The 24697-nt window shown below is 46.7% G+C and overlaps 1 protein-coding gene across 1 annotated transcript in view; it reads left to right on the forward strand.

Moving 5' to 3' along the window:
- Positions 1–24697, forward strand: part of BLOC1S6 (biogenesis of lysosomal organelles complex 1 subunit 6) — a 218271-nt gene that overhangs the window by 123597 nt on the left and 69977 nt on the right. The window contains exons 3-4 of the mRNA XM_085644238.1: positions 5380–5467; positions 5990–6076. Coding sequence (XP_085500364.1) covers positions 5380–5467; positions 5990–6076 — 175 coding nt within the window. The remainder of the gene's footprint in view (positions 1–5379; positions 5468–5989; positions 6077–24697) is intronic.

The raw sequence follows: 24697 nt of genomic DNA on the forward strand, positions 1-24697 counted from the left end.
TTGATGGATGAACTCTTCAGACACCACCACTGTTGACGTCTCAATAGCACTATTCCGTAACAGTGCTGCTTTGTCCATCACGCTGTCTTTCCCACAGCATTCTGCTGCCGTCTCTACGCATCCTTCAAAATGTAATTTTTGTGATTAAGGACAGAGTAATATGCATTGCTTGTTACATTTTTCGAAATGCAGGGGTAAAATAAAGTGCACTTTATTCAAATGTTTTTAATTTCAGTCGAGGGATGTTGAAAGTCTGGCACAAAGAACAGTTTTAGAGGCAACTTATATAGGGAAAGCCGCTGCCCCGAAGACCGTCTCCGGTATGGTTCATAACAGCTTTGAAAATGAGCTGTTGTAGAACAAGAGTACAAGCTGACATTGGGCAAATTAAAACAAATAATACTGAAGAAAACGAAATACACCACCCACTGAAGGGTTTGAATTGTCACTGTCAAATGAACCACATGTACCAGCATGCCCTTCAAAAATGATTGTGTCCACTAGAGGGCCATAAACTATAAAGTGAGGCAATTGTTGTGGGGAGTTTAACAGTACTGAAGAGTGCGTGGCTTACCTTTGAGAAAGATCACCTTGGACCGAAACGCGTCAGGACTGCCACTATCAGCGTAAAATGAATAAAACTGTCAGTTAACCTTGGGAGTGCGACTTTGTTTCTCTACTTGTTGGAGAGTTGGGTGTGATGTAAAGCGGCTTGGTTCAGCCGCAGGAGTGACGCACCACCAGCAAGCGCGCCAGACGTTCCCGTCAGAGAACCAAAAGTTGTGCTCATGAAAGCAGAAAGGGAAAGCGGCTGCCACCGAAGACTGTCTCCGGTATGGTTCAGAGCAGCTTTGAAAATGGGCTGTTGTGGAACAAGAGTACAAGCTGACTTTGGGCAAATTAAAACAAATAATACTGAAGAAAACGAAATGCACCGCCCACTGGAGGGTTTGAATCGTCACTGTCAAATGAACCACATGTACCAGCATGCCGTTCAAAAATGATTGGGTCCACTAGAGGGCCGTAAACTATAAAGTGAGGCAATTGTTGTGGGAGTTTAACTGTACTGAAGAGTGCGTGGCTTACCTTTGAGAAAGGTCACCTTGGACCGAAACGCGCCAGGACTGCCATCATCAGCGTAAAATGAATAAAACTGTCTGTCAGCTAACCTTGGGAGTGTGACTCCATTTCTCTACTTGTTAGAGAGTTGGGTGTGAGAGATATATAGAAAAAACCAAAGGTTACAGAGACGTTATAGTTAGGCTCAGGTGTCACTCGTCCAATATCGTAGCCGTAGGCTCCACCATCGCTTATTCTCTCCTTCCAACCTTGTGCGAAATGTAAAACAGTGCCTAATGCAAAGCGCTCTAATGCATCTGCTGTCAAGTTCACTTTATATATAAAACCGAGCAATACAGCGCAGGTCGGGCATACCAGCACATGGGCAAGACTGAAACTTTAGAGACGAGGTTGCACAGAAGTACACTGCCTAGAAGAGCAACATGGAGCGCAGGGGTTGGGTGGGGTAGGAGAAGCATACATGGGAAATAGTTGGATAAAACAAGCACACTCATGAACTGCTTCTCGAAAACTAAAGAGTTCCCAAAAAGCCAGCTTTGGTGGAAGATTATTAGGAGTCATTCAGGAAGGTGGTAAACAGGCTGTGCTCCATGGGAGGGACTAACACAATCTGGGCAGGCTAAAACAAATAAAGCCAGCAAGCACATGTGAGTGACAAAAGGGGTAGTGGACAGAATGCATTTCTAGGTCAGCTTTCAGCATGTCCCCAATATGTGTTTACAACCACACAGCTATGCTGTCTGCTAGGCTTTACCTAAAAATGGAACAATGGCACTTGCTGGTTAGCAACTGTGCAGATAGATGCTGTTGTAAAAAAGTGTCCCGATTTTGCGACTCTAGTACTCTCTTTATCGCACTGCAATAATTTATTGGCAAAAAATTAACTCCATAGCTGCTCGGGCATAGTGCCTACCATGACGCGTTTCGATCGCTTAAAGCGATCTTGATTTTTTTATTTATTTATATATATATATATATATATATATATATATATATATATATATATATATATATATATATATATATATATATATATATATATATATATATATTTAGAGAGCACAATATAAGGGAAATATACAGAAACAAAAGGGGTTTCCCGGTTATACCCCCTTAAAACCAAACAATACAATTATGTAAGAACAATACCATATATAGAAATAATGAGGGATTGGGGGGCTCTTCCCCTCCCACTTCCACATTTAATTGAAACAAAAAGATAATGTAATAAAAATATAAACAGCTATGTGTGCGTATGTGTGTGTGTATATATATATATATTCACTGAAAAAACCATAGGTTTCACACATGTTATAGTTAGCGGAAATTTTACTGATAAAAAACCAATGAAATTCCCCCGTTATAGTTAGTGCAGGCAACTATAACTCACGCGACCGCAATCCTCTGCTGATGCTAATACTGTATTTAGACACTTATTTGCCCATGTCTTCTTCCATACATTTTTAGCTATACATATATTACAAATATTTTTTTTTCATAAAGACACATATGTCATCAGCAGAAGATTGCGGTCGCGTGAGTTATAGTTGCCTGCACTAACTATAACGGGGGAATTTCATTGGTTTTTTATCAGTAAAATTTCCGCTAACTATAACATGTGTGAAACCTATGGTTTTTTCAGTGAATTTGCAAGGTTTTTTAAATGCTAATTCCTAACTATAACGTGTGTGAAACCTATGGTTTTTTCAGTGAATTTGTACGGTTTTTTAAATGCTAAGTTACTTTACGCCATTCGTGGCGTGCGCGCCCACTTAACGCAGTTCGTTCCGTGCGCGTTCCGTGCGCGCACGGTGCGCTTCGCGCACCGTGCGCGCACAGTGAGCACGCGGTGCGCTTCGCGCACCGTGCGCCCACTTTACGCAGTTAGTGCCGTGCATGCACGGTGGGCACGCGGTGCGATGACAAAGCAAGAAAGCACGTCAACAAATCTGTTTCTGCTTTCCTCCGTGACTATAGTATGGGTGCCATTTACCACAACAACTTGCGTTATGACATGCAAGACATTTATAGAGGAGATGGTGTGCACTTCAATGATGAAGGGAACAGAGTCTTCCTCTTGAACCTTAGACTCTGCATCGGTACTTACTTGTAGGTACCACTAAAAAATCATTTCATAAACACAACGGCTCTTTTTAGAGCTCCCTAATATCTAAACTCTTAAATCTGCTTTTCATTTTTTTTTTTTTTTTTTTTCTACCGTACGCTTACCGTAAGCTTACCGTACGCGTACCCCGTGATTTTTTTTAAAATCAATAAATGTTTTCTTTGTACTTTACAGTCCTTCTTTGACCCCCTCACAAATGTTAGGGGGTCTGTAACTCTCCTCATTGCCCCCTTTCCTTGTTTTCACTCTTTTTTTTCAGAGTGAAATACACAAAATGGCGGCCGCCGCTTCCTGGTTTCGGCCGATTCGAATGTTTACTAAGATCTAAGAGCCAATCAGAATCGCGCTCGCGCACGCCACCGTACGCTTACCGTAAGCGTACGGTAAGCGTACCGTAAGCGGGCTCAGATATATATATTGATTTAAAGGCTATTTTCTCAGAATCTACTGAACAGATTTACACCAAACCTACAAAAGGCACTTCCTTGACCTAGGGACTACCTCTCTGCCAAATTTTGAGTAATTCTGTTCAGCCGTTCGGGCTGTAGCTCGTTCTAAAGGTCCTATGGAAAAATGCATGGGAAAAACGCGTTTTGGGACCCCCCTTTTATCTCAGCCCCCGCTTGACGGATCCCCCCGAGACTTTCAGGGTAGGAGCGGAGCGTAGCGCCCCACCTATTTTGAGAAATTCGCGAGGATTCGTCGACCGGCGCCAAAGTTATTCAAAATAGAATGTTGAGGTTTTCCTATGGAAACGTGGTCCTAACTATAACTACCTACTGGCGACCGCCAGTAGGTAATATATATATATATATATATATGTATAATTACATATATATTTCATGAAAAAAACAAAAGATCGTTAAAGTGACGTTATAGTTCCTGTGTTGAAATGAGATCCGATTTAACATTTAAATGAAATTCGCTAGTTCTAGTATAGTAAACTTACTATAACTTGCGCTCCTGTCATGCAGTACTTGTGACATCACACATTACATCCTAAATGACATGTGAAATTGCGTCATTGATGACATCATACAAGACAAAGTCCTGTATGCTTCATCAGTAATGCGGATGGGGGGTCGGTCTTGCGCAGTAGGGATTGGCCACAGGACCAGGCCTGCGCCCATGCTCTGTCCCCTATCACCAAGGACTGGCCAACTCCAAATGCACACATTCTTTGACCATCTGCTATGGGGGTTACGCGCAGGGTGAGGTCCTGAGCCCAACACACTGGAGTGTGGCCATCCCCCACTGCATTCTTGTATTATTATTTTGCATACCGCAGTACTACAAGGAGGTATTTGCTGATTCCAGGGGTAGTACAGCGGTACCACAAACAAAATAGGCACATTATTTAAATTTTAATTACTGATCAGGGACTTCCTATGGTCCCCCACGTGGGCCTGGTAGCCAGGGTACCCCTTTATGGACCTTTTTCAAATTTGGTCAGGACTCGGGGACCTGTAATGATGGCTGCACCTTTTCTTGGATGTTGCAGCCAGCCAATAAGATTGATTCAGCACTGCGGGACCAGTACCACAAAACTAAAATGGCCGATGGGAGAAAAAGCTCCTTTGACAGATCACCTCAAAATATTTTTTATAGTTTGGTACCATGGCAGTACTCTACCGTGGAACGAAGCTTCCAGATATCTCTAACTTTTTCTAAGGGTTAACCCCTTTGTGCCCACCCCAAGCCAATCTTTAAATGCTATTCTCTTTTTATTTTTTTTTTAAACGCTGAACGGATTAAAACAAAGTCACAAAATTATGCTTTCTGAATAAAGTTCTAACTTTTTGCCAGATTTTGTGTGACTCCAATGTGGCATTTTTTGGTGTTGCTGTGCAAAGTTTCCATGGGAATTATCATCTGAAATCACTCTTTTGGAACGCCTCTCTCCTTTTTCTTGACCCTCGCTTGACGGATCAGTGCAAAATGTTCCATGAAGGAACCAAAGTCAGTGAACGTAGTTATATATATATATACATGCATACATACATTCTTTAGAAAAATCTGAGCTATTTAGGATTATTCAGCATAGTCTATTAAAGTTGGCAAAGTTCTCTTTCATTGACATTTGTTTGAATGAAGGTTAAATATGTTTTCATAATTTGTTATACTTTATTTTAATGCTTTTGTACTTGCTAATGTTTGTGCTTCAATTTTAATAGGCAGAACCAGGTGGTATTACTAGATACATTGGAACAAGAAATTTCAAAATTCAGGGAGTGCAGTACCATTCTTGACATCAATGCTTTGGTGAGTTGTGCTATCTTTGTGTACTTATTATAGCAGCTATTTAATATGTACAGATTAAAACGTTGATATTCTCTCCATTAGAAGAGATGCTGGCCTTTGTGAAGCAGGCGAGAAGTATTTCTTTAGGGTGACTTTGGTAGTAGATAAATACAGACTATTTTAAATCTTGTTTTAATGCATGATCAGTAATGCATGTTAACCTCCCTCCAATCCATGTACCCACCACTTGCTCTTTCAATTGAGTATCCGATTTTCCGGTCAGAGGGTACTAACAGGTGGAAGTTGGTTTTTATCACAGTCCTCATGCTCCCAACTTCCACAGTGAGGATTTATTCTCTTTTACTCATAAAATATTGTGTTAAGGTTAAAAACAGAGACTAGAGTACGCGTTACACGGAAAGAAAAATATCTGTAAGATGAATCCAAAAGATTTGGTGTTACGAATGTAAACCATGCATTTGCGATTGCTTAATTGAAAGTTTTTACTTTATAATATTGACTCATTTATTACGTTCTTTTTAGCTCTCAGAAGCAAAATACTATCATAACAAGTTAGTTAACGTTAGAAAGGAAATGATGACCCTGCACGAAAAAACATCAAAATTAAAAGTAAGTTGATTATTTATTCTGCCTTTTGACTTGGAAGTAAAAAGGTAAAATGTGATTCACTATTTCAATATTGCTCTGTTCTGATCGCTACTTGTTTGAGGTTTACACTTCGAATTATACAAACCTTTTTTTATTATATCCACTACAGTAGTAATGTTTTCCTGTGAAAATCAAAGAATTTAGTAGAGTGTACTTTTTTTTACATCTCTATCAATATGCGACCGAAGATCCTAACATTTCTTGCTTTGGCATCATCACTAAGCAAAAATTCTGTAAACGGTCGCCACATTGATAATATAGCATTCACGGCCTCTAGGACTGAGAACAACCAGCTAAATGACACAGTTGGAATGCCTCTTTCTTTGATGCCACACAAAGCGAGAAATATTTGTGGTTTAGTTCCCGAGCATTACAAAGCACTGCACTAGAATGGACTATAAAGTCAATGGCATTCTTCATTAACTCTGAAGATTGTAAAGATGCTTTCATCATACCATCTAGAAAGTGGCAAGGATCCCTTACAGGGAAGCACTTCAGCTCTGGTATCGATTTTGACAGGTCATGACACACAGTTTTTATATGAAGAATGATGCGCTGTCCTCACGTAGTGAACGGCATCCCCAACCAGCACTCAAATAAAAATCAAACACGTACTGCTTTAAAACTGAAATTCCTTCAATTCTTCATGTATGTTCGTTTGTTATTCATTTAACATTTTTCTTCATGAGGTCTTCTGTTATTCCATCATAACAGTGAGTTTAGAATTCACTCTGATATACATGATGTATATCAAAATGCCCAATGCATTTCGGGCAGTAGCCCTTCGTCAGGGGCTTTATGTCTATAGAAATCAAAAGAAACTGGGTATCAGTACAACCATTATCAGGATTCAAAAATGAAGGTCAAACGAGATATTATGGGGTAAGCAATCTGAAGTGATAAACTTCATGCTGAGTGAAAGAAACATGGTCATGCTCATCCGAAATGACATTACTTTCAATGAAATACTGGTAACAAAAAAAGGATCGTGAAAGAAAGGAACGTGAGGAATGGTGACCAAGGAAAAGTAAAGTGCGTGAACAATAACGGAAACGAAAAAGTAGTGCATTCATGCTGAAAGTTCCCCGAGCGATGAAACGGTACGGGAGTTCCTGCAATTAATTGTGTGACCACAATGGTTAAAAGCTAATGTGGGGGCGTGGCCAGGCGCCATATGAAATGGCCGCCTGATCCCTGAGCTCCGCCGGGACCGTTGGTGTCCTTCTACATCCGACCTGAATCTGTGCTGGAGGGATCACCCGGAGACGACCCCCCCCCAGCTTCCTCAGGCCCAGTGCTCTGCCGGAGCGGCTTCGCGGATGCCGAAAACCTGCTGACGCCTCCGTACGGCGGCCGCGACGGGTGGCGACGGCTCGGCGCCTCGTCCATGGAACCCCGCGGCCGCTCCCTAATCTAATTGAGGCCCTGGCTTTTGGCCTGCGGCGCGCTGCGCCCGGAGCGACGGCGGCAGTCGGGGACGGCGCCTCGCAGGTGACGCCGAGGCGCCGCATGACTCTGGCTTCATAGCGGCGCTGCTGGAAGACCATCACCACCCCCTTTTGTACCGCTGGAAGACCTTGGCGCACGGTGGATCGGTGAGCTGCCGGGAGGCTGCGCCCGACTGCGACCAGCTGATGACCTCTCCCGGGGAGGGGGACGACCGGTTTCTCTCTGCTGCCGCCGGGGTGAGGACGGAGGATCGGCTGGGGGCTGCATCTGCGGAATGCCACGTATCACCTGCCGGGTGGGGGCCCGAGTTCTTGGCCGCTGGACGCGCTGGACACAATAAAGCCGGCGACGTGGTGGCTTGGGTCGCTGACCCCGGACCGCGACGGCCTGACCATACGGGGGGCCCCCCGCCCCGAACTATACCTGACAAGTGCCGGTGGGGCGGCGGCTGCACCCGGACTTCATACCCAGGGGATCGGAGCTGACGGACCCGAGGGCGCCCCAGCACAGAGGCGGGCGAAGGAACATCGGGCGCCAGTGGCACTGACGCGACCATGCGGCCCAAAGGAGGCGCCGCGACCCAGGCCAACAAGCTGGACCAATACACTATAGCCAAACCGACGCCACAGCCGGGAGGGGCTACGAAGGAGGCCGCGGGGCAGGCAGAACCCTCCCTGACGTTTATAATGGCCGCGATCCAAACCCTTGGGACGAACCTGGAGAGGAAAATGGACAAGATCACTATAGAGGTGAACCTGCTCCGGGCTGACTTGGGGAAAACCACGGACCGGTCCAAAACCAACGAAACGGACATAAAAGCCCTGCAGGAATCTGAAAAACGGCTCGAGGGCAGGGTCAACCAGCTTGTGCACCAACATCGGCTGATGGCCCTACGGCTCGAAGACCAGGAAGGTAGGGCCAGGAGGAGCAACATACGCGTGGTGGGTGTGACGGAAGGACTCGAAGGGGACAGTGTGGAGCTCTTTCTGGAGGACCTGATTCTCCGCCAACTGAAACCCAAGAGGCTCTCCAAGCTCTTCACGATCGAGCGAGCTCACAGGGCCCGATCCCTAAACCCAAACCAGGGGCCCTACCGCGAACAATCATTGCTAAAGTGCTGAACTACCGCGACCGCGACGCAATTCTCCAGGTGGCTAGACAACACGGCGACCTACACTATGAGGGGGCCACGGTTCGCTTCTTCCCGGACTCCACGCTCCAGGTCCAACAGGAAAGGCGCTCCTTTCAAGGAGTTAAGGCGGCACTGCGAGAGTGTGGGCTTCGGTACATGATGATGTTTCCCGCCAAACTGAAGATCATTGCCGGCGGTAAGTCCCTCTTCTTCACCTCGCCGGCAGCGGTGCAGGAGTGGCTGGACACGACCGCAACGGCAGAGGCCCCCCGGCGGGACGGTGCACAATGGCGTGGCTCGGGGCTCCCCTCCCCGGGATCAACGGCGGGGCGAATGGAAGGTGGTGAGCAGAGCCAGAGGTCCTGGCGTTCACGATCGAACAGTCCCCGCTGGGACTCACCCAGAGACGACGCTGCGCGATGAGGCCACTGGAGCTTGACGAGAAGCCGCCGGACAGTAACGTATGAAAGTACTTGACTGTTAGTCTTACTGCTCCGGGGGGCAGGGTGAGGGCCTGCCCAAATCCTTTGAGCCAGGCTCACTGTTAGATGATGCACTGCTGGCCTGAGGGCTGAACGAACTGGGCACCGCGGTCAGGAGGGGGTTGGCCCACAAACTTCCCACGTTGAGTACCTCGGTGGGCTCCACCGGGGCAGGGTTGGGCGACAGGCGCTCTGCTAATTGGGGTGGTGGGTAGTTCAGAACCCACGGAGCAGGGGGCAGGGAGGGGGGTTTGTTTTGGCACGGGGGGCAGGGATGTTGGGGACAGATGGGGGGGGAAAGTGGGGGGCACGCAGGGGTTGCCAGTTCTTTGACTCTCAGCCTTACGAACACGTGCGGGGTGGGAACCAGGGAGGGGTGGGGAGTTGGGGAATTTCTATGGTCACACGGAATAGGTTGTCACATAGTAAGCCGTACTACCTGGGTGGTGGGACGAGGCACCCTCACGATCTACAGTTATGGCTAGGAGATGGGAAAAAAGTTTGTAGGTCCTCAGCTGGAATGTCAACGGACTAGGGGATAGACTCAAGCGCACCATAGTCCTGCAATTCCTTAAGCGGCACCAGCCGGACGTAGTGCTACTGCAAGAAACGCATATGCTGGGGAATGTCTGTCAGGCCCTCAATAGATATGGCTACACTCTGGCAGCTCACTCTGTCTTCACCTCCGGCTCGAGAGAGGTGGGGGTACTCCTGCGGCGCGCGCTGCCCCTCCATATAGACCTGGTAAGGACAGATCCACAGGGCCGCTTCTCGGCAGTGTCTGGACGCTGGGAGGGCCGCACGCTTAATTTACTGTCTGTCTACATCCCGCCTGGCCTCCAAACCCGGGCCTTCGCGGACCTGGGCACTTTTCTCCTTTCCCTTCCCGAGGGTCAGTTGGTGCTGGGAGGGGATTTCAACGCAGTTGTGTCAGGCACCCGGGATAGACAGCCCCCCAGAGACCTGCCCCAGGGGCAGGAGTGGTTGGCGGACTTTCTTGAGGCCTTTGGGCTTACGGACGTATGGCGCCTGCTCCACCCAACGGACAGCCAATTTACCTTCTTTTCGGGGTCGCATCACTCCTTCTCGCGATTAGACTACATCCTTACTCTGCTGCAACAAGACATGACAGTACTGGAGGCGGCGCTTCTGCCTAGAGGCATTTCGGACCACTCACCAGTCCACAAGCACATCACATTTGGGAATAAACGGGAGGGTTGCATAGCACCAATAAACGCATGGCACTTGAAACTCGAGGACACCAAAAAACATATATCCCACTCAATCTCTCGATATTTCGAAGACAATCTTGGCTCGGTAAAATCCCCCGTCACCTTGTGGGAGGCATTTAAGCCCATGATTAGGGGAGAGGCGCTTTCGGCCATATCGGCTAGACGGCGGGAGCGGTGCGGGCAGGTCGCCACACTAGAGGCGGAATTGGAGGTCCTGGAGAGGGAGGCGCCGGAGGCAGGGGACAGGGAGGTCAGGCACCAGCTGAAGGCGGCGGAGTATAAAGAAATGGTTACCCAAGAGGCCCAGACTGTGGCTCGTCACAAGCTAGGTAGAATATACGACCAGGGCGATAAAGCTGGGAAACTTATTGCCTGGCTGGCAAAAAAACAACAAGCCAGTAAGGTGGTGCCAGAAATACGTACCGAGGGCGGGACTGTAGTTACTGAGCCTCGGGAAATAGTGGAACAGTTTGCGAGACACTACAAGCAAGTCTACCGGCGTGGGTTGGACCGGCCGGAGGAGGACTCCATGGACCTCCTAACGGACATTCGAATGCCCTCCCTAACGTATAAAGATCGGGCCCCAACGGCCTCCCAATTGAGCTCTACAAGCTCCAGCCGGACGCCATTAGCAAGCATCTGAAACACATGTTCGAGCATAGTAGGAAGAGGGGGGTGCTGCCCCGTGATCAGCGTATGGCGACCATAGTGGCAATACCGAAAAAAGGGAAACCCAGAGACTCATGTGCGTCATACAGACCGATTTCGCTCCTAAACGCGGAGCCCAAAATACTGGCGAAGACGCTGGCCAATAGGCTCCGATCGGTGCTTCCCTTGTTGGTCCACCCGGACCAGTCGGGGTTCATGCCACACCGTAACACGGCCCTCAACATTAGACGGCTAAACGGCGTGCTGGGGCAATGCCACAGATTACAGGAGGACGCAGTGGTGGTTTCCTTGGACGCCACCATGGCCTTCGACACCTTAGAGTGGGCATACATGTTCACGGTCCTGCGCAAACTGGGCTTCGGACCTCACTTTATAGCGTGAGTGTGTCTACTATATGCCAAGCCCCTGGCGCGGGTGCTGGTGAACAACAAGCTGTCCGATGTTTTCACGCTTGAAAGAGGGACCAGGCAGGGCTGCCCCCTCTCTCCCCTTCTTTTCGCCCTCTCCCTCGAGCCACTCGTGGCCTGGATAAGGCAGGCTGTCGACCTAAAAGGTATATCTTGGGCGGAGGGGTGGGAGGATAGAATCTCCCTCTATGCCGATGACATACTCCTGTACCTTAGTGAGCCGCGCAGGTTGATAATTGTGGCGCTCGACATACTTGCGAGTTTCGGTCTTAACTCGTGCTTCCGGGTCAACTGGGCCAAATTGCACCTTTATGTCTTATGGGGTGAACCTCCGCGGCTCCCGGACACCTGCCCTATCAATGTGGCAGAGGACGGGTTTAAATACCTGGGAGTGTACATCACCACTAACAAGGCTCTGTCATACGAGCGCAACCTTAAGCCGCCGCTGGTGCGGCTCCAGAGAGAGGCCAAATCCTGGCAGCACCTGCCACTGTCTCTGCTGGGCCGGGCGGCCCTATTTAAGATGCTAGCGCTACCGCGGTTTCTATATGCACTACAGAACTATCCAGACCTAGTCCCCAACGGCTACTTTGTGTCGATCGAGGCCGCACTGCGCGACCTCCTTTGGGCCGGGTCACCCCGAATCTCCTTGACCAAACTCACACTGGGGTGGTACGACGGTGGTGTAGCCCTCCCTGACATCCGCAAATACTACTGGGCAGCCCACCTGTCCGCGATAAACCAGGGTACGTATGGAGATGGGAATGATCCCGCCTATGGCATGGACAGATGGCTGCTTCCCGGGGGAAACTATGAGATAGCACTCTACTCCAGACGGGGTAAACGCCAACTCACCGGACCCACACTTCACTCGGTACAGATATGGCACATTGCCCAGAGGAAGCTTGGATGGGCAGGAGTCCTTACTATGGCCACGTCACTTTGGGCATCCGACAAATTAGGCAACCTGGGACGCACCAAGGGGTTCCGCAACTGGGACCTGATCGGTATCTCCCAAATCAAGGATATCCTGGGTCCTACGGGGATTCGTACGTTCGCCCAAATGCGAGACACATATGAGCTGGCGCACACCGAATACTTTCGATACTTACAGGTGCGACACTCCCTGCAGGCTAATATCCCACTGGAGACCAAGCTACCGCAAACTTCCCCGCTAGAAGATAGGTTACTGGATGGGCACCTCACGGAACACGCCATATCACTCATTTACAAAAAGCTAATCAATAACCCCCCTGACATGCTCCTACCCCTTAGAGAGAAATGGGCCGCTGATGGGCTGGAGATAGACGACGAAGAGTGGCTGTACGCTCTGGCTTCCCCCCGCGAGGTCGCGATATCAGCCCGGCTACGATTTATCCAACTTAAGATCTTGCATAGAGTGTATATCTCCTGCACTAGGCTGCGCATGATGGGGAGGGCGGACTCAGTGCGCTGTAGGAGGGGATGTGGTGGAACGGGTACCTTCTTCCATGTGTTGTGGGATTGCCCTAAGATTCAGCGGTACTGGAGAAGGGTGGTGCATTGTATGGAGGAGGTATGGGAGGTGGGAATTCGCCCGGAGGCCAAGAGGTGCCTCCTCAATATATGGGAACCTACGGACCTGTCACCGAAGGGGAGGCTCTGGGTGACGCTCGGACAAATGGTGGCAAAGAGGAACATTGCCAGGCTATGGGGCAGTCCTCTCCCGCCCAAACTGTCAGATTGGCACAGCGACATGGACTGGTGTATGCTGCAGGAAAAGACTGTGTATATAGGGAGAGGGTGCCCCCGGAAGTGGATTGAAGTGTGGTCCAATTGGAATGATTTCAGGGGGGGCATCTGCGAGCCTCCTCCCGTCGGGCAGGAGGGCGCAGGAGATCTTTAAAACCTCACCGTAATGTGGCCCCGGGTGCTCAAGAGTGTGCTGCAGAGGTCGCACCACCGGTACGGAGGCGATTTATGGTGCTGAATGTGATGACCTTGTTCCGTTAACTGGGGGGGGCGGGGGGTGAGTTCGACTGTTAGGCACCTTTACGACACTTTGGCAATATGCTTATCTTTTATGGTTTAAAAAGAGGAAAACGAGTCCTGCATTATCCATCTGTACACAGTGAGACACTTGTCCCCTCTACCGCCGCCGTACCCCCGGGTTGACGGCACAGGGCTGTGTGATTTACGACTGAAGGCAGTGTACATTCTCCGCGGCCGGCCCGAGGGGTTGTAGGCTGGAAGCTGTGTAATATGTCAATCTGCAATAAAGGTCTTGGAAAAAATAAAAATAAATAATAATAAAAGCTAATGTGACCGAAAAAGGAGTAGGGCCCAGTGTTTGTTAATGTCTAATGGTAAATAAAATGCAAGCACGGTCAAACACACTCACAATATAAACTGTGGACATTACAATCCGGCGCTCCAAAACGTGTCAGTTACGGGCTGTATCAGTGAAACGCTGCGCTTTGAAACCTGTCCCTGCAAAAATATAATCAACATGTCAAAAGGTACATTTATCAAGTATCTAATACGCGTATTCATTCGTGTTGAGAAAAAAAAGGGTAAACACCCCTGTTTTAAATAAACGTGAAGTCAAGAAACCGATGCTCCGGTCCGAAATGTGCAATAGACGCGCGTGCATAATTAAAGCCGTGAAATTAACCCGGAAGTGAAAATGTCATTTCCCAGCGGGGATAGGGAAGAAAGACTGTGCCGATGTGCAATGGATGCAGGTTGAAAAAATACTGTGAAAACTTGCAATGAGTGTAAATCCATGGTGAACGATTAATGTGTGCATTAATAGCAGAATCACGGCAAATACAAACAATATCACTCCAGTCTTTGTTGAACCTTTTTGCAGCAGCATTCCAAGTGACACTGCATGCCATGTTTTTCCAAAGTCTGGTGTCATGTTTTCACCACTATCCCAGATGCTTGGGGACAGCACTCTTTTCACATACATCTGTCACTACACCTTGAATTGTTTGTTTAAAGCCTGGGGTATTTGGCAATTCACTTACTATCAATATGGACTCGTTTTGCCTAGTCTCTGTCTGTGGGTAAATGTAATGGTACGTATTGGGAAAGATTCTTATGAACCGAGCCAATTTACCCATCGGTGAAAGAATCAAATGTAGCCAACATGTCAGATAAGATTTTGATATTCCTGATTCTCTACAGTTTATAAAATAATTGAATAAGACCTAAATCATGCTTCTAAACCCTGCATCTTTAGACCAAAGACCACAAAACTGAAAAAAGGTAGAAGAAACAATATTTTAGTGACATCCCTAAACAACAAAACACAAACAGAATAATGCTTGCCCAGTCTTTCTGGCTGCTACCATGTATAACAAAGTTAAATTGTATTGCCCCCTTCAGGAAGAAATACAAATTACTCTTTTAGTCTCCTTTTCCTTTCTTTGAATGGCATTTAGTTTGTGGTTGTGCTGGTGTTTTTTCAGTCTTTATGTGTTTACACTGGTAAAGGCTATTTCCTGTTCGGTGTGGTTTTATCATTTATTCTAGGTTTAAACCTAAGACAGGATAGCCTAATTATGCTGGAGTAAATGTGGTTATTCTATGTTACTCTTTGACGCAGAATTACCAATAATAGCAAGGTTACTCCCACTCACATAATGAAGAGTAATTTTAGGAGGGGAATACTACTGTGGGAGCACGTTTAAAAAGTACAGGCGCTTGCTCTTGCTGCTCTCTGTGTTTGATTTCTTTTAGTGCTGTTTCTTAGCTTAAAATCCATCCTAACGTTGTAAGAAATTGGGTTACTGTTTGAGGGGGGTGAAGCCCTTCTGAAGCAGCAACCACAATTCTTAACAGTGTTAAGTCACAAGCGAACCCTAAATTACTACCCTCTGGTAGCTTGGCACAGAGCAATCAGACCTAACTCAGAGGCAATTTGTAAATTATTTGTGTAACACTTTAAACAGTAGCACAATGAAAACACCACAAAAGGATCCCAAACAGAGTTAGAAAAATAGAGTAATTTTTATAAATAAAACTGTATTAAAATGACAAAAATCCAATAAGTAGAACCGGGGATATTCAGTTTGACAGATTTTAGTAAAAATATCGCCAAAAGGGATAAAGCACATACTGTGGACATCTGGTCGTGTCGGACCGGGACAAAGTCACAAGTTTAGACTGTCCATGATGGAGCACGGCCCGTCTACAGGGAACCAGTTAGACCCTCTGAACAGAGTACCATAAATCTTGGTTTGCGGAGTGTTGCGAGGATCTGTGTCGTAGATGCGCCACGTAGCCCAAGCAATGCATCAGTTCCAAGATGCAACACGGCTGCCATGTAAGGTCATACGGCAGCGTCGAGAATCCTGTCAGCGAGGGATTGTGATAAGTCATGTCCTGCAGAGGATGCGTCGCACAGTCAGAGTAATGCGTGGGTTCTGAGGAGCTGCAATGCTGAAGCCACCATCGTCGTTGAGTGTGCCTTTGACGAAGGATTTAAGGGTCTGCGCCGATGATGCGTCACTCAACGGCAATTCCGTTGTGGGTCTTTGCCATTGTTCAACATATGCAGTAGCGGCTATGTGCCAGTTCTGCTGGGGGTTGCACAGAGGAGATGCATTGTTTCTGCTGACCCACAGAGACTGCCAAAGCACCTTAGGACCACTTCCAAGGGTCCAGAACAGGGGTGGCACCTTTTGGCAGGATAGAATCACAGATTGCAGAGTCCAGGGGCAAGGTTGTTGGAAGCCTGTTGTGTCAGGCGTGTGGAAATTAATAAAATATCTACTTGTCCATGGGGCAGGTTGTTTCATAAATCTACTTGTCCTGTAACAAAATCCACTTGTCCCTTTTGTGCCAAGTAATGCGGCGACAAATTACAGCAGCAATCTCATTATATAAGAGTTCTGATATAGTATCCTTAATTATGCCAGGGCTCGTACCACAGTAAGGTTTGAATACTAGCAATTCCCTTATGTTTTTTTTTTTATAACACACTGAGTTTTTTGGTTTCATAAATCGTACATTGCATTATATACTGTTTAAAACATCCTAGCAGTGTTTGACTTGCATAACTACAAATGTGCGCCTCAGCTAGCAATTCCCTTTTGTTGCTACGTTTCTGCAGGGCTACATACTAGGGCTGAAGGTAGTGCCCCTTTGAGTCTGTGCAAACCTACAAACTTGCATGTTTTAAGGGTTTTCACCAACTCTTTTCTAATCTTTTCCCATACTAAAAAAGTATGGAAATTTACTCCTGACAGTGGCAGACGTAAAACCTCTTCTATGGTTGGAAAAAAGTGGTTGGAGGAAAAATGAACTTGAAACATTCAGATTTTCACATGAGCAAATCTACACATGCACATTTGCTCATGCTAAAATGCAGTTCACAAATATTTTTTAGGAGTACTATTTCTTGGCCTACTTCTGTAAATTCTTGTGAATTCACGGAAACTGTATATATGCACTTAATGCAAGGATATATACCATGGATGCACTTTGGAGACTTTCTTTAATAATTGGGCCACTAATAAGGCCTTGCGTTAACCATGCCCTTTTGTGATTAATGAAATTCTCTCTCTCTCTATCAGCTGGCTTCACTGTGAGTGACCGTATTCTGCTCTTTTACATGGAGCATATTGTCACACAAAGTAGTTCAGTGCCCGGAACTGCTGTGGCAATGTGTGCTTTTTGAGACCAAAAACAATTTTTGCTTTTGCCAATGCTTGTTAGAATGGTGAGGGACCAGCCGCTCCCACACCGATAAGATTTTACAAAAACCATGTCTAAACAAGTCAAGCATTGACAAAACCAAAAGCCTGACCACCAATTTCAGGCCTACTGGCTTTGCCAATGCTGGTTTATTTTTGTTTCCCATAATCTTATTTCAACTGGCCACACCGATTTTCAATTATGAATATTTTTGTGAAATACAAGCATACATCAACATGTAACTAAATGATGCTGCAAAGATATGGTACTTACAATCTTACAGTAGTTTTGCAAAATGTTTTTTTCCAACTTGCATTTTTTTAAAAATATTATATTTTGAAAGCAAAGAACCATCACTCTTGCTTTCAAGCTTCTGCAAATATTTGCATATAATCAGAGAGCATTCTGGAAGCATTATACATAGCCTCATATTACTAAACTTTGAAAACATGTGTACACATTTATACTAGAAACACCGTCAGCAGTGAAGGCCGATCTTACAACATTTACTTTTAGTGCTCATCCTAATAAATGCTTTGCATTAATGAACCATAAATATAAGTTTAAACAGCATTAACATATGGACACACATATTACCTTAACTGTAGACAATGTCCTTTCCTAATCCATAATGTGGTAGTGTAAACTGGCAGCCAACGGTTTGTTCTGTAGGAGTTTGGGCCTACTTGTCCCAAGGACAAAATACACATGAAAACTTGTTGCCCTTGACCCCAAACGATATGTCCAGGGCGTCGGGGTATAGGAATTCCACATCCCTGTGTGTCCTTGAGGCTTCAGATCAGGAAGCCAGACAACTAGCCCTTGGAGTCACTCTGGGGTTCTGGGTTCAAGAGATTCAGGTCCAGTCCTTCTCACCCAGGCAAGTGGCCAGCATGTCAGCACAGCAGGGCAGCAGTCCAGCATAGTGGCAGCTCTTTGGCAGCAAAGCAGTCCTTCTCCCTGGCAGAGTATCCACAGGTTCAGAAGAGTACTTAGGTGGTGTCTGAGGCCAATATTTATGCCCATTTGTTCCTTTGAAGTGGGGGAGAAGCTTCTAGAGGTTTACCTTTTGAAGTCCCCAGGAATCATGGGGAATGCAATCCTTTGTGTGGGGACAGGACACAGCCTATTCAGGGGTAAATGGGGCTGTGCCCAGCTCCTCCCTCCCATCCTGCCAGTGATGGCCCATCGTGGCACACCTAAGCCACCTATTGTGTGTAGCTGTGTAAGAGGAATACACAAAGCTCAACTGTCGGCTACACCCAGTCATTTGACCCAGGTACAGGTTACAGGCAGCAAATGTCTAAGACAGGAAAATGCAAACTTTCTAATAGTTGCATTTTCAAAAGTGTAATTTAAAATCTGAGTTCACCATAAGTTAGGATTTTTCATTATAATTCCAAGGACACCAAACGTGAACTGGGTACCTGTTCCCATTTGGAAATTGTAGTTTTTCACTACTGCAAGGCCTATCTCTCCCATAGACTAACATCGGAGTTACCTTATTACAGTTCATAAACTGCAATTCCCAAATGGGAACAGGTAAGCAGTTCATGTTTGGTGTCCTTGGAATTGGAGAGTTTTTCACTATCAGAACATGTACAACTTAAAATTACATGTCTTACTTTTCAAATACATTCCACCCTGCCCTGAGCGCTGTTTAGAGCCTACCCTAGGGGTGACTTGTATGTATTAAATGTATCTTTCCAGGTCGAAGTGACAGTAAAAACTACATACATAGGCTACAATGGCAAGCCTGAGACATGTTTAAAGGGCTACTTAAATGGGTGACACAATCAGTGCTGCAGGCCCACTAGTAGTATTTAATTTACAAGCCTTGGGCACATATAGTGGCACTTTACTAGGGACTTACAAGTAAATTAAATATGCCAATTGGGTATGTCAATGTCACCATATTTTAAAGAGTGAGCCGGTTACGCCGAGTGAGAGGCGGCTCATTGGTGGAAGAGGGAGGCGGGAACGGGGCTCTGATTGGGCGCGTGAGCTGGCAGGACATTTAAATCCCAGCTGTCTCAACGCGCGGAGCTGACCCCTGGAGATCGGGTTGTGTTCAATACCCACCAGGTTACGCTCCTTATATTTTATGCCGCTTTTAACTGACTTTTAACAAACAAAACGTGCTGCTAATCTCGTTGTAATACCGCTTACGCTGCTAGGTAGGGCATTATTTGCACAGGCTTACCGGGTGGCTGGCGTTCGAGCTGCTCGCTCTTCCGGATTCCCCCGGTGACGCCGAGTGAGAGGCGGCTCATTGGTGGAATAGGGAGGCGGGAACGGGGCTCTGATTCGGCGAATGAGCTGGCAGGAAATTTAAATCCCAGTATGCTGCGGCCGCGCAGCGGCCGCGCCCGTCAGCGCCCGCGCTCGGTCCGGGCTCAGGGCTAGTCCCCCTGGTTCTGGCACAGCAGAGGTGCTGAGGTACTCATTTGACCAGCTCAGAAGTATGGACCCAGAGGGTGGGAAGGCCGGTTGTCCTAGGCTCCTTCCCTGTATGACTCCTAAAGAGTCATTCACTGATTGTAGCATCTGTCAGTACCCATTGCAAGATATCTTTGCATGTCCGGGTAGATTAGGGGTCAGAGAGGGGAAGGGCTCACAGAACCGAGGGATTAAATCTCCACCATGGAAATGTTTACTAGTGAACGCTAGGTCACTGGTCAAGCATAGCCTGGAATGTAGTTTGTTCATGGAACAGCACCAGATTAAAATGGCTTTTATCACAGAGGTATGGACAAATAGTTCCTCGGGCCCCGATATTGTGAAGGCCCTCCCAGCAAACTTTGTCTGTTTCACGCTGGATCGACCCTCAGGAAGGGGGGGTGGGCTTGCTGTGATCTATGACAACAACTTGGAGCCTTTATTCTCCACAGCCTCCAACCACGTGTGCGAGGCTTTATCTATCAGTGTCCGCCTTTCCCCCATAACACGTTTAAAGCACTTTTGATCTACCGTCCCCCTGGGCCCAGAGGCACGTTCCTGGAGTCGCTCAGCACCTTGGTAGAGGATGGACTTTGTGCCCACTCGTTTACCGTTCTAGGTGATTTTAATTTCTATCTGGATGATAAATTAGACCCAGACAGTAAGCAACTTATGGACCTTATGGCTGCAGGAGGGCTGGAACAAAGGGTGGTGGGACCATCGCATATTGCAGGGCACACCCTCGATGGCATTTTTACGAAGAAGTCGGATCTAGACATTGTGGACATTTTGCCACTCCCTTGGTCTGATCATGCTGCAATAATTTTCACACTTTCTTTAGAGACCCAGATGCAGCCGAATCCCAAGCCAAGGGATAAGATTATCCGGGCGTGGAAATAGATAGATGGGTAATTACCTAAAGTCTAATGCCCCCTTTATCCCATTGGATGTGAACAAAGGTGTAGACTTGTACTCTAAGTGGATCGAGAGGGCCTGCGATAAATTTGCGCCAGTAAAATCTTTTACGCCCAGACTGGCCTAGCCCTCGGCCCCGTGGTTCTCAGACTCTCTGCAGACCTTTAAAACTGACTATAAGAGATTGGAGAGAGTATGGCGGAATGGGTATAGTCCAACTAATAAAGAAAGATATAAAAAGAGCCTCACTATTTATAAAAACCTAATAAATGAGGCTAAAAAAACATATTTCACGGAGCAAATAGAGATGGCCAGTTCGTCCTCCAGAGAATTGTTCAAGACCATAACTAAGCTTACGATTCCAGCTGAACCTATTACATCGACTAGTTCTGATCTTTGTGAAGCATTGGCCACCTTTTTTCAGAGTAAAGTGGCGGGGATTTTCTCCTCCTTTTCCAAAGTCTACGGAGAGGTAGGAGATGCAGCACTGAGCTTGGATGTTGGGTTAGCGTGGTCTCAGGACAGATTAAGGGGCTTTAGTCCGCTACAATCGGAGGAGGTCACTGGTCTTCTGCTGGCTGCTCATTGGGGAGCCCCCAGTGATCCGTGTCCGGTGGCGGCTCTTAAAAGCTGCCCCGAAGTCATTACCACCACGCTTACCCCATTGTTTAACTCTATTATTGAGTCAGGTATTTATCCGAGGAGGTGGAAAGTTGCTTCTATCCTCCCATTAGTAAAAAAATCCACTCTAGATAAAAATGACCCAAATAGTTATAGACCAATTTCGCGGCTCCCACTTCCAGCTAAATTATTCGAGAAGGCTATAAACAGGCAACTAAGCTTCTTTTTGGGGAGAGCTAAGGCCCTCGATCCCACGCAGTTTGGGTTTCGCGCAGGACATAGCACGGAACTGGCCCTGATTAAGGCTACGGAGGAGATTAGAGCGGCAGTGGACCAGGGGGCTGAGGCGGTTCTGATTTTATTGGATCTGTCGGCAGCCTTTGACACGGTCCATCATGGAGTGGTGATGGACCGGTTGTCAAGGGCAGGGGTGGAAGGCACGGCCTGGAGCCTCCTGAAATCTTTTCTGCCCGACAGAATCCAGACAGTTGATTTGGGAGCTGAGGGGTCCAAACCCTTTGCCCTCCCTTGCGGGGTTCCGCAAGGTTCATCCCTGAGCCCCACTCTTTTTAACATTTATGTGAGTCCGCTGGGAGCCTTGATCAGATCTTTTGGCCTTCAACTCACCTCGTACGCAGATGACACGCAAATCGTGCTATCCATACAAAGAGGGTCTCAAGTGGATATGGCAGCGAGGTGTCATATTTGTCTCAAAGACATCGCGAGTTGGATGGCCTCAAACTGCCTTAAACTAAATGCGGGGAAGACTGAGGTCATGATATTCGGGAATAATCCGAATATCTGGACTCCAGATATGTGGCCCGAGGCTCTGGGGAAGCCGCCAGTGCCTACACCAAAAGCAAGGAATCTGGGCGTCATCATGGACCAGAAACTGGACTTTGGAGGACAGGTCAGTGGAGTGGTCTCCGTGTTTCCATATCCTCAGGATATTGAGGAAAGTAAAAATATTTCTTCCCACGGATGGTTTCCGGTTAGCAGTCTCCGCTCTTATTCTGTCGCGTCTAGACTACTGTAATCGTCTGTACCTTAATTTGAGAAAAAAAACATCTGTACAGACTGCAGATGGTACAAAACGCAGCAGCGAGACTGCTAACAGGCACTCCCAGGTATGCCTCAGTACGAGAAGGAATAAGGAAACTACATTGGCTGCCGGTACACAGACGTTCTCAATTTAAGGCCCTGTGTACGGTATTCAAAGCACTGAAAGGCATTGGCCCAGAGTTTCTGAGGGAGTGCTTCAAGCGGTATGTGCCAGGGAAAGCGCTGCGCTCCGCGGAGAGCAAGCGGAGAGTGATTGTGCCCTGGACAAAATAGACCAGCTGGGGAGGAAAGATGTTTTCCTATGGTGCGGCCACCGCGTGGAATTGCCTGCCAGCGCATATTAGGAAAGCGGATGAACTTCTCTCTTTCAGGAGGGGGCTGAAGACCTGGTTATTTAGGGACTAGACCCTCGTTCTCCAGGGATGCTCAGTATTCTAGCGCCAGGACACCCTCGGGTATAAGTGCGCTTTATAAGCGCCTAATAATAATAATAATAATAATAATGCATTTTAGCACTGGATCACAGTGGCAAAGTGCTCAAAGTCCTAACACCAGCAAAAACAAGATAAGCAAAAGTGGAGGAGGAAGGCAAAACGTTTGGGGGAACACCAGCTTAAGATTGACAGGGCTAACACATCCACTTTGGACACGAGAGGAGATTTTTGTGCTAAGAAAATAGCGCAAAAGACAGAATTCTTCTTCTCACATAATCTTACAGAAATGTTAGGTAATTCCGCATGATTACACTACATGGAATTATGCGCATGACGCCAACCCCTAGTAAACGAACCTTGCACAGGGGAAAGTGGTTAATGGGGAAAATAGAGACAGACTAGGTCCTGCTGGTGGTTGGAAGAAAGAACAGAAATAGAACATCAGAAACCTGACTAATGGCACTGGTGTCTCTTAAAAGAACAGTGTTCAGATGGACCTCCTAACAAGTAGGTAGGCACAAAGATTATCCAGTTCCTTTGCAATGCTCATAGATTTAGACCTCTCCCACTTCTTCCTCAAGATGTATGTCACTTAACCAGTCCATACAGCTGATAAACTGTGACTAGCCTAAGCACATACCTGAAATCCTGCCCTAAAGCAGAAACATCAGCAGCATGGGAACACTAGAAAGGATAAAGACTGTGTGAGTGGAACAGGAGCACAAGGAGTGTAATAGTATATACATAGGAGGAGAACGACCGAAGGGCAAAAACGACAAGGTGACAGAACGATATGCCGAACTGAGTATCTGAGAGGAAGTAGCAACAGCTGCTGTTGCCTGAAACCTGTGTTTTGTTCTTGGGGAAAATATGTAATGTACTGTCCCATGTCCCAGACGTGCTACTAGCTAGAGCCTGTGATAAAGCGCTGGCGTAGTTAAGTAGATCTATTCTGACCCGGTAGGGCCCACCCTATTCTGATGAATGCAAGTCTGGGCCTTCCCGGAACTGTTTTCAGTCACCACCAAGCTTGCTTCATTATGTGCCTTCTACTGCCTCTTATTGCTGAGTATTCCATACATTTATACATTGCGTGTAGTGTAACATATGGGAATCAGACAATACTAATGCACAACACATTTTTTTCAGCTGTCCCTACTGCCACCTCATGGTGTTTGTATAAATCAGTTCACAAGTGGTACATTTAGATTGTAGCTCTATTGAACAATACTACATTGACTAATATTTTCAAAGAAGCTATGTTGAGGTTAGTACACAAGATTTTGCGGACAATTTTGAATGCCATGTTGACTTTCAGATGGACCAAGCAACATTTAGAAATGCATTGGCTACAGTTCATTCTTCAATATCTTCTAGTGTAATCCTTATTATGTGATAGTCAGTGAATACTTGCTTATGAATTGCATAAAAAAAGCTATTTACCTGCGAAAGCTATTTACCGGTTGAGTAGTTCTAGACTGTGGAGGGTGTTGAAGCATGTGGAGGCAACAGCTTTGGCCAATGGGTCTGCAACATGAACCATCTATCTCCACTTTAAATCTACCTAAGACGGAGACTGGCCATGTTATACACCATGCTCTATCAGTCACACCGTGTGTGACATCAAAAAATAGTGGGAGCAGTAACCAGGGCTGACCCACCAAAGTGTGTGACTGTAAGAACTAGAGTGAAAATGTGTTAGTTGGGTGAATGATCAACCAAAGAGCTGAGGGAAGAGAGTATGTTTGGGTGGTTACTACTGATAATTGTGCTTAGGGCGGTCATAGTGTAATGTTAATACATATCATCAGCATTTTACAGTGATAAAATATGCTAGTAGCTCGGCAGGACTTTCCTAGAGCAGAATTAGCTCTCACTACAGAAAAGGTTGGAGACCCCTGATGTGGAGGGTGTTGAAGCATGTGGAGGCAACAGCTTTGGCCAATGGGTCTGCAACATGAACCATCTATCTCCACTTTAAATCTACCTAAGACGGAGACTGGCCATGTTATACACCATGCTCTATCAGTCACACCGTGTGTGACATCAAAAAAT

This window comes from Triturus cristatus, chromosome 3_1 (assembly GCF_964204655.1).
Source record: "Triturus cristatus chromosome 3_1, aTriCri1.1, whole genome shotgun sequence".
NCBI lineage: Eukaryota > Metazoa > Chordata > Amphibia > Caudata > Salamandridae > Triturus > Triturus cristatus.